The sequence below is a fragment of the Vanacampus margaritifer genome, chromosome 2 (assembly GCF_051991255.1).
Source record: "Vanacampus margaritifer isolate UIUO_Vmar chromosome 2, RoL_Vmar_1.0, whole genome shotgun sequence".
NCBI classification, from domain to species: Eukaryota; Metazoa; Chordata; class Actinopteri; order Syngnathiformes; family Syngnathidae; genus Vanacampus; species Vanacampus margaritifer.
This window is the reverse complement of record NC_135433.1, coordinates 19,377,788-19,389,126: the sequence shown is the minus strand read 5'-3', so window position 1 is coordinate 19,389,126 and position 11,339 is coordinate 19,377,788. Positions and strand designations below refer to the sequence as shown.

Sequence of the window (11,339 nt, the reverse complement as noted above, 5' to 3'; positions counted from 1 at the left end):
AGATTGAGATGAACAAGAAGCGTGAGGCTGAGTTCCAGAAACTGCGTCGTGATCTCGAAGAGTCCACCCTGCAGCATGAGGCTACGGCTGCCGCTCTCCGCAAGAAGCAGGCTGACAGCGTTGCAGAGCTGGGCGAGCAGATCGACAACCTCCAGCGTGTCAAGCAAAAGCTGGAGAAGGAGAAGAGCGAGTACAAGATGGAGATTGATGACCTCTCCAGCAACATGGAGTCTGTTGCGAAAGCCAAGGCAAGAATATTTCATGAGCGCAAAATATTTTTATCTGAATGATCACATACTAAATGTGGACAATCCTTTACACTTTCTGATGATAGAGCAACTTGGAAAAAATGTGCAGAACGCTTGAAGACCAATTTGGAGAGCTGAAAACCAAATATGATGAGAATGTTCGTCAGCTGAATGATATCAATGTACAGAGAGCAAGACTTCAAACTGAAAATGGTATGTCAGGTGTGGTAAAACTGCAATGAAATTTGCCATGTTAATTTTCAAATAAACCTCCTATTTTGCCATTTAGGGGAGTCTGCTCGTCAGCTTGAGGAGAAAGAAGCCCTTATTTCTCAATTGACCAGGGGCAAGCAGGCTTTCACTCAGCAATTGGACGAGCTCAAAAGGTTGAATGAGGAAGAAGTAAAGGTATGAAAGTTTTGACTCGCAGCATGCCATCCTCCTCCTATGTCTTAAGTTGCACGAGCCTTGCTACAAAATATATCAGTGAAAAAAGATTTTTGATATTGTTGGGTTCATTAGGCCAAGAATGCCCTGGCTCATGCTGTTCAGTCTTCCCGCCATGACTGCGATCTGCTCAGAGAGCAATATGAAGAGGAGCAGGAGGCTAAAGCTGAGCTGCAGCGAGGAATGTCCAAGGCCAACAGTGAGGTGGCACAGTGGAGATCTAAGTATGAGACTGATGCTATCCAGCGCACCGAAGAGCTGGAAGAGGCCAAGTAAGTAATTAAGACACCTCTCTACATTCTATTTGTGTGTTCAAAGTAGCTAATTTCTGCACAACAATTAAAACAAAAAAAATGATTGCCCATTACAGGAAAAAGCTTGCTCAGCGTCTCCAGGAAGCTGAGGAGTCCATTGAAGCTGTGAACTCCAAGTGTGCTTCTTTGGAGAAGACCAAGCAGAGGCTCCAGGCTGAGGTGGAAGACCTGATGATTGATGTGGAGAGAGCTAATTCCCTGGCTGCTAACCTTGACAAGAAGCAGAGGAACTTTGATAAGGTAAACTTGCAATTAAATTCAATGATCTGAGTGAAATGCAGTACTTCATATAACTTCATTGCTAAATATCTCCAAATGTTCAGGTCCTGGCAGAATGGAAGCAGAAGTTTGAGGAGGGCCAGGCAGAGCTGGAAGGATCCCAGAAGGAAGCTCGTACTCTTAGCACTGAAATGTTCAAGATGAAGAACTCATATGAGGAGGCTCTGGATCAGCTGGAGACCATGAAGCGGGAGAACAAGAATCTTCAGCGTGAGTCATTCTGATGGAATTTTAGTTAAGTTAAGCAACTAAGATTAATATCAACTATCAAATAGTGTTGTTAGAAACAGTAAATATTCAACACAATCATAACATTAAATCTAATCTAATCTAGATCTTTGAAAATGTCAGTTCCCTTTGTCTTAAGGATGTAATGTAACGTTCGATGTTTATTCTTTTATAGAGGAAATCTCCGACTTGACTGAACAGATTGGTGAGAGTGGAAAGAGCATCCATGAGCTGGAAAAGGCCAAGAAGACAGTGGAGACAGAAAAATCTGAAATACAGACAGCACTAGAGGAGGCAGAGGTAAATACACTGTTTTAATCTTTCAAATGTCTTGATTTCATAAGGAATGCACATATTCAACTAGAAAACATGCAACTTGGGTAAATAAAGCTACAATTTCAACTTCTATCAAAGGGCACACTGGAGCATGAGGAAGCCAAGATTCTTCGTGTGCAGCTTGAGCTCAACCAAATCAAAGGCGAGGTTGACAGGAAGCTGGCCGAGAAGGACGAGGAGATGGAGCAGATCAAGAGGAACAGCCAGAGAGTGATTGACTCCATGCAGAGCACTCTTGATGCCGAGGTCAGGAGCAGGAATGACGCCCTGAGAGTTAAGAAGAAGATGGAGGGAGACCTGAACGAGATGGAGATTCAGCTGAGCCATGCCAACAGACAGGCTGCTGAAGCCCAGAAACAACTGAGGAATGTCCAGGGACAACTCAAGGTGAGATTCTCATCATTGCATCAGAAATGCTAATGGACACAGAAAATGATTATTTGTTTTTTTGTCAGGATGCCCAATTGCACCTTGACGAGGCTATCAGAGGACAGGAAGACATGAAGGAACAGGTTGTCATGGTAGAGCGCAGAAATGGTCTGATGGTGTCTGAAATTGAGGAGTTGAGAGTTGCTTTGGAGCAGACTGAAAGAGGACGCAAAGTGGCTGAGCAGGAGCTGGTTGATGCTAGTGAGCGTGTCGGACTGCTTCACTCTCAGGTTCATGCTCAGTAATTCAAACCAAAATCTGCTTCTCAATTAAACAATCATACAGATACTTTAGGAAATAAACCAAATTCAATATTCTTGACATGCAGAACACCAGCCTTTTGAACACCAAGAAAAAGCTGGAGGCAGACTTTGTCCAGGTTCAAGGTGAAGTAGACGATGCTGTTCAGGAAGCACGTAATGCTGAGGAGAAGGCCAAAAAGGCTATCACCGATGTGAGTAGCAAAATCCACAATTTCTTGGTATCATAACCAGTCCAATCAAGATTTTCAAATATTGATTACAATACCCTTGATTTCAGGCAGCCATGATGGCTGAAGAGCTGAAGAAGGAGCAGGACACCAGCGCTCACCTGGAGAGGATGAAGAAGAACCTGGAGGTCACTGTCAAGGACCTGCAGCACCGCCTGGATGAGGCTGAGAGCCTCGCCATGAAGGGTGGCAAAAAGCAACTCCAAAAACTCGAGTCCAGGGTATGAACTGCATGTGCACAGGAGAATGGAACACGAGTTAGAAAGACAGGAAGGCAGTAAGCCATGTAATATTTTCAGTAAGCAACCAACCTGTGTTGTACATATTTCTTTCTGAGCACCACATAGTTAACACCTGAGATCAATATTTGCATTTAATACAGATACACATATATTCCCCTTCAGGTGCGTGAGCTTGAATCTGAAGTCGATGCCGAGCAGAGGCGTGGATCTGATGCTGTTAAAGGTGTCCGCAAATATGAGAGGAGGGTGAAGGAGCTGACCTACCAGGTATGTTCTATCGATTCACAAAAATATATGTCCTCCTATCAAGTTCACAAATCCACATTTCAAATTTGATTTATTTATATTTTTGTCTATAAAGACTGAGGAGGACAAGAAGAACATGACCAGACTTCAGGATCTGGTGGACAAATTGCAGCTCAAAGTCAAGTCTTACAAGAGGCAGTATGAGGAGGCTGTGAGTATATTTTAAAAAAAAAACAGTTTATTATTTAAACTTTACTCTAACTGTAAATTTTCCACAGGAGGAGCATGCCAACACTCACATGTCTAGGCTCAGGAAGGTCCAGCATGAGCTAGAGGAGGCTCAAGAGCGTGCTGACATCTCGGAGTCCCAGGTCAACAAGCTGAGGGCCAAGAGTCGTGATGGTGGAAAGGTATAAATCATTACTATGCAATTCTCATCAGGTTTTTAAACTACAGCATAAAGTATTGTAGCTTAGTTTACAAGAGTTGGGCAGGGTACACTTGCTACATGATATTTTGTTTCTATATTTTTTTTTTCCTAGTCTGACGCCGCTGAATAAGAGACTCCTTTGGACAACATTCAACTGAGTTCATATAATATGAAGTAACTGTTGAAATGTCTTCTTGGAATGCTTTTACTCAATAAAATGTAATATATTCTATTATTCAATCTCAAGTTTTCATTATAGCTTTCCAAATGGCAGCGTTCAAACTACATTGGTTAAGCTTTATTATGTATGGTTTGGCAATTTAGTAGTTAATGATAAACCAGTAAAACGTAGTAATGGGAATGAGAATCTTGACCTAGATCACCTAATTTCCATTCGTGAAGTAATACATGTATTGAAACCGGGTGAACCCCACACTGTAAATGAATACTTCCTATCAGACATATGTCTTTCCCCTATTATAAGCATTACAAGCAAAATAGCCAGAAACAAATGACACTGTCATTTTTAATACTCTGATAATTATGGTTGCCCAAGTGAGAACTAAACAAAACAAAAATGAAAACAGATCAAGTGTAGGACTATCACAACCGATAATAAACTCTGCTAGTCTTTGCAACTCTTAATTAGGGCTGTCCAAGTGAGAACCTCAAAAACAAAACAAAAACGGATCAAGTGTAAGACTGACTATGACAAGTGACAACCGATAATCAACTCTGCGTGTCTTTGCAACTCTCTCTGCAATTGGCCTGATTGACACGAGTCATGCTGGAATCTGTTGCAAATGTCAAACTTGGAAACCTATCCTACAGCTATTCAACAACAGTAAAAGACAGCTGAACACATCATATTGCACCTTGTTAGAATCAACTTTCACCTCTTGCGGCAAGCAGACACATAAGTTAACTGCCACCCACTGAGTAAAGCATATGAACAGCTGATGCTAATTTCAAGACATGTTTGTGACTGCCACATAGTCGTACTGAAGCAAGACATGCTGGGAGAAATGGATACTTAAACGACATATGATAATTTATGCTTGATGGCAGCAAATGCCTTTCTATTTAGGAAAGATGTCCTGTCTGAAAATCCACACACTGCTACAATTTCAACTTTTGCTAAATGCCCTGATGTGTTCATCCCAGTGTCAAATGCTTTTCACTGTTTATTCATGGGACTAGTAAGCGTAACCACTAACCACAGTGAGTTTGCGGCAGCTAGGAGCATCATAGCCTGAAATAGGTAGTAGATGCTTTTTCAAGCAGGGATGCATTCTCCGGCACAACACCAATCTGGAAGCCAGGAAAGGCATTGTCAAACATGACATCATAACAGCATTTTTTTTTAATCTTACTGTTTTCCTGAAATTTACTGTTCACATGAATTTTTTTTTCTTACATCCTTGCTGATGTATGTTTGTGGAAGACTTAAGTGCTTATAACACTTGTTACTTTTATTAATAAAATAAATAATTTACCAAGTTACTGCTTCTGCAATGTTGAAATGTAACGTTTGTGGAGTTTTTATCATGTCCTTGATATTTAAGAAAAATGTATGTTCCATAATTAATCAATATCGGATTGAATTGAAGTGGGTCGAATCGAGAAAAATCCTAATTGAATTGATTGAGGACATTAGAATCGATACCCAGCCCTAAGCGGAACCCCATAGACTGGTTGCGGGTTCGATCTCTTGCCGTTTTGACCATGTCATGGTGTCCTTGAGCAAGATTATGAACCCCAAGTTGCTCCTGATGCCATCCAGATGTGAATACGATGTCAGTGTGAAGCCTTTGAGGGCCTACTCAACTAGACATGCTAAGGAAGAGCGAGAGAGAAAGAGAGAGAGAGAGAGAGAGAGAGAGAGAGAGAGAGAGAGAGAGAGAGAGAGAGAGAGAGAGAGAGAGAGAGAGAGAGAGAGAGAGAGAGAGAGAGAAAACCGTTTACGGGATTACCTCATAGCATTATATATCCATCCATTTTCCAAACAGCTTATCCTCGCTAGATACTTAAAAAAAGAAAAATGAAAAAAGATATAACAGTATAAAAGGGTTTAGTATCACCATCTAGTGGATGAATTAGTAGAAGTAAATCAGAACAATTATTAATCCTTAACTATTTCAAAAACATGTCAAACAGTCAAATTTAAAGTTTTTTTTTTTGGGGGGGGGTCCAATCTTGGGGTTTCAAGTTGTAGACTGTGACCTTTATGCACCGCCCACAAAAATGTCTTGGCAGCAGTGAGGACATTTAAAAATTATTTTAAAAACAGTTTGCAGTTCAGCATATTGAGAGGATGAACCTCGTGTGCCCATGTTATAGTTCAACACAATCCAAGTAAGAGGGGGTCCCTCCTTGTTCAACTAATCTGCTATTTTTTAATGCAAACTACTTAATATGGTTGTGATCAGACCTTATAGACACCTACAATATATATGTACACACAAAACAATAAAACAAAAAAAAGGAATTCTATAATAAAGATAGTTTTGCGTTAACATTATACATGGTGTCAACAGGGGTTTGTAGGTGTACTCTATAAATACATAAGTCTTAGATTGCCAAGTATGAATCTTCGGTTCCATCACTTATAACGTGACAAGATTTCCCAAAAATTACAGTGTGTCAAAATGCAGAGTCTAGTTCGAATGCCACTTAAAACTAAGCACGGCATATCATGAATTTTGAAAAATTAGATGATGAACTCATCATCTAATTTTAAAAATGTCAAATGTTTTTTGTTGTTGGGAAAAAAATGGCTTTTTTGGGGGAACGTTTTTGTGTGATTATTGCCTCGAAAATGGCCTAAAATCCCTTCAAATTTTAGTAAAATAACATAACTTCATTATTTCTGAACATATCTCCCTGATTTTTTGGTTTCTTCTGCTACCCAGAAAAGTTTCAGTTAAAAATATTCACCAAGGGGTTCTTCTCGTCGACGCATTCAAATAATTGGGCCATTTCACACGTCACTTCCCCCAAAATGTGACTTAAATAGCACAATTGGGACATTATTTGTGAGAAGCGCATTGTGGGCAGTAGAACAGGTCATGTAATTTAGTAATCAATTGTTTTTTTATTAACTGATTTGTTATGGGGGATTTTAAGGCTTATTCCATGTTCTTGAGAAAATTCTACAAAAATGTCAATCATACCTTGTCACGTTGCAAGTGAAGTGTGTCTTCTGCCCAGATTTAGTCATAACTGTTTTAATTTCTTAATTTCCTCAGTTGAGCTTTGTTCTACGGATATATCCTCGCCTTGAATGTTATCGCTATCTCTGCCAGGTGTAGTCATGACTGCATAACTTCCTCTATTCCTCAAATGAGCTTTGTTCTGTGTCTGGATAGTGTCCTTGAATGTTATCGCACGTCCGGTTAACTTTGTTGAACTGTTTACTGGAAACTTTGTGGTACCGCCTTTCAAGATAGTATAAGAATATTGTAAGTCCTCTGTAAACTCCGCACTTGTGAGAAGCTACAGCCATTGTCTGTAACTCATCTGTGCCCGGAATATTCTGTAGAAATAAAAGCTTTGAAGGAACTTGAAGTAAATATTCTGTTTCAATTCAATTATAACTGTTTTGATTTAGTTATAACTATTTAGAATTGGACAAAATTGCTTCGATTTACTCAGTATAGTTTTGTGTGAGAATTCAAATGATGTGAGGGGGTTGATTCTCTTTGTTCTCTCCTACAGAGTTTATGGTGGGGGAAAGCGAATGTGTTAATTAGATCCCTTTGTGTTTTACAACCAGCCAGCATGTCTGGCTCTGAAAACAACTCAACCCTTATCTGATCTTCTGTTTAACATCTTGCGACTGTGTGGGGGAAAAAGAGAAGGGGGAGCATTTGATGATTTGTATTGAGGTATCATGTGACTGTCTGAGAGGAGAGCAGAGAGAGGGAGGGACTTTCAGAAGGACGGACGGATATTAGTGACGAGCGGAGTGAGAAACGATACAGATGGGGAAGAACAATGGCGGCGTTTGGCCGCTCTCTGTCTGTCTCAAAAGCTTTTGAAAATAAAACCTTAAGGAAATATCTCTTTTCACAGATCTCATTGTATGTTTTATTAATCAACGACATGAACACGCAAATAGTAAGAATCCTTCATCCTTCAAACTGTTCATCGTCTCCAGCCTGTATTCAGATAACCAACATTCTCACTACCCGAACAAAAACGAACACGCGGAGGAAAAAGTTTATCCTCTAACACAAGCTACATTGATTAGGTTAATTTTGGATCATGCTCTCTCTTATAAAAACAATTTGAACCTCACTTTAGTTTTAGATTTTAAATAGCATGCAATCCAAATACCAAAGTTGTTACCTTCAAGTTCTTTAACATTTCAGACACCATCACGACCCTGGTCAAAGACTACTTTCAGGACCTGCAGTTCTGCTTCTCTACGTCTGAATTTACTACCTCATGGCAGTGCCTGAAAGTAGGCCTCATCAGCATTATTTCAAAACACATTTTAAACACTTAATATCTAGCTAGCATAATTATTACATTTTCAACTGTGTAGTTAGTTAGAGTGGTATTTAGGACTGAGGATAAGCAGTGTCATTATGAACATTTTATAGCACTATTATTTCGATAGGGTTGCTTAACACAGATAAATACGTAGTATATAACATTAAATTTAAGACTTAAGTGTTTAAGCTAAAGACTATATAATACGTTAAGTTGCTCCTAAGTGTTCATATTCTTTCAAATGTTTTTTTAAAGCCATTTGCTCACTAGCTACACCAACCTACTCTATTAGCTTTCTAAGTAATATTTAATGCTAAGCTAATGCTAGCTAGTTTAAGATTTTTGTTGCCTTCCCTTTTACGTAAGTACCATTTAGTGCGTGTGATAGCAAGCGTGATAGGAGACAACTCTTACCCCTCATCATTTTGTCTTTTGTCCATGATGAGATAGTAGCATTGGGCTAATAATACTATTATAATGTTATCCAAACCAGGTGCAGGTGCATACAATGATTTCATACCACTTCTGTGTTGGCAACAAATAAATAAAAAAATAAATAAATACTTTTTTTTGGGGGGGGGGGGTCAATAACAAATACTTTGAATACAAATTCAATGTCTAGCCTTGCGAGTTAGAAATATACAAGTCTACCATTCACTAGAACCTTATCTTAAAATGTTTGCCGTGCAGCTGTCTCAGGTTGGTCCAAGTTTAATTATATCCACATAGATTCATTTTGTTGTTTGTTGGTTAAATCTCACTAATACTTAATGTTATTTACTGAATAGTAATACACATCCTTTGATCAAGTTTGTAAGACTGTTTCACTATACAAATAGATACAGGATTTATGTTCTGTTACCTGACCCTCTTTAAGCATTAATATTGACTTTACATGCCGGTACCTAATTTCCAATTACAGTGGCAATACCATTCGTCACAGATGCTTGCTTTTCAACATAAATACCACTGACAAGTTGAGTATCACAGTACATCCTTTTAAGACTGCTGCGTGAATTATACTTGTTGTGGAATGACAATAGGCTTGATATAAGCTCAGAACCATTGCAGAAATGTTAAGTACCCTCCCTCTCTGGTTCCACTTGTTTGACTTGCAAGCTCTAATTACCGCAGAGATGGCAGCCTAAATGAACAGGAATCCCTTAACTAGTCAACAGGGCCATACAATTGTAATCCTCCCAAGATCCTAAATCAGACCATATTTCAAACAACAGTTGTTGTATAGCTTGAAAAGTCATTGGTGAACACACATGTATTTCTTCAAATAGTAGCTGCTTGACCCAGTAACCCAATTAGTCACCTCCCTTAACCTAGAAAAAAAAAGGTAGTTTTTATTATTCCTACACATAGACACAATCACTACGACATCAAATCAAATAGTTGACTGCTGTGCCTATTAAAATTGGCATGTCAACAGTTTTTCAGATATCTTGTAGTAAAATGCCACAGGCTCAGTGTCAGATCAGATCAGCACACGCAAGCACGCACGCTTTGTTTTCATCATTATCTCACTATTAGTGACTTAAAGAAATAGAAAAAATAGCTAAACCATATATGCCTGATTGTGATTACTATGTAAAGCTAAGCTTTGTGATTCAGGTGTTACATTGGTCAAATAACCACCATTTGTGGTATGTTACGAAATACTTTTTGTTTTGTGTGACAAACATGGTAGAAAAGTTAACACTGACTTTTTGAGCAAGTGCTGATCCATGGATCATTAAACCACATAGTGAATCATGATAACCACAAAAATGCCCTCAACTTTGTGGCTACATTTACAATTTGCAGTGGAAGCACGTGTCAATAGAACACTTGCTATCTAAAAGACATTTCGCCACAACGGTGCGCCATATTTAGTGCAATGATATATTTAGACGTTAAAGCTGGCTTTATTCAGCTCATTAAATAATGGCAGCACACTCCCCATGAAGACCAAAAAAAAACTATCGTTGATCATGACAAACTGAACATTTAATGTCCATAAAAGTCCAATTGTTAACCACTAGTTTATTTATGTTAAATTAGCTTTCATTTTACTTGCTAGGATGCTGACATGGACTGAAAGTGACCCAACTGTCTCATGACCTTAGGCTGCGAAGCAATAAATTACTGGATTGTTGGTGGCAGAGAACCTTCTAGACTGCCAACCAATCTGATCTTTGAAAAGCACTTTCTCAAAAGTCTAAAGGATGCCATTTTAAAGTGTGTCTGACTCCTCCTCTCCAGACATTTTGGAGGTGTTTTATTTCAGTTCAATGGCTGGATGTGGGGGGAGTCGGTGTGGGGGACAACTTAAAAGGAAAGGACGGACACAAGGACATAATAATGAGAGAGAATGTTTCTATTAACTATTTAGACAAGTATGATCCGTTACTAGAAAATGTGATGATAGCCACTGTCTGACAAGGCTGAGTTCCAGAATCTGGATGTCTCCACAAAGCAGACATGACAAGTCAGCCAGAATTGCTCTATTTTAGGTCCATTATGACTCACACAATATTTAACTTGACAAATTGAAGAGGTTCGAGTTAAATAGTGACACCACCATGCTGCCAGTGTGATCTGGGGTGCAAAATTTTATCACCGCTCTGAACAATTGACAAGTGACCCAGAAAGTAGTCATGTGCTACATTAGCAAACCAACTGTATTGGACGACAGGCTGCAAGGTGTCAAACAACTGGACACATGCATCTCACCGCCAGGGAACCTGCACCTATTTACAACAACACCTATAAACCTTTGCCTTTTCGAAAATAGACCCTAATGGAAAACCAGTGCAACAGGTAGGTCTCAAACAAGACCAATAAAAGGGCTGATGATGAATTTGACTCACCTTGAGTAGCGGTTTGGACCAATCCTATTCAGGCTATCTTAACAAATAGCTTTCCTTCAAGGTAATCTCTCTGTTGGAAGATATGGTGTCAGGTAAACTTAAAAGGAAAAAGCAAAACTTGACTCAACAATCCAAATTTGAAAATGTCAAAAAAAAATCTCTACTAAAATGGAAAGTCATTCTTGGAAAGTGACAGTCTTTGTCTTCCGCGTGTTCGTTGTTGTTCGGTTTGAGAGAATCTTGATTTTCTGAATACAGACTGGAGATCGGTGAACAGGTCCTTCGAAGGATTTAT

General features: G+C 39.2%; 1 protein-coding gene across 2 annotated transcripts in view; it reads right to left on the bottom strand.

Annotated features, from left to right (window-relative positions):
* The window catches only part of xab2 (XPA binding protein 2), a 34,586-nt gene extending 29,586 nt beyond the window's left edge, over nucleotides 1-5,000 (bottom strand). The window contains exons 1-2 of one of the 2 annotated variants that reach the window (XM_077558814.1): nucleotides 3,559-5,000; nucleotides 2,873-2,999 (exon numbers count right to left, since the gene is read on the bottom strand). Coding sequence is in view for 1 of the 2 variants with exons in the window: in XM_077558812.1 (XP_077414938.1) it covers nucleotides 2,873-2,999; nucleotides 3,083-3,144 (189 nt within the window). In the remaining variant the exon portion in view is untranslated. Of the gene's footprint in view, nucleotides 1-2,872; nucleotides 3,000-3,082; nucleotides 3,160-3,558 lie in introns of those variants that run through there. The other variant, XM_077558812.1, reaches the window with a different exon arrangement.
* Between the last annotated feature and the right edge of the window lie 6,339 nt (nucleotides 5,001-11,339).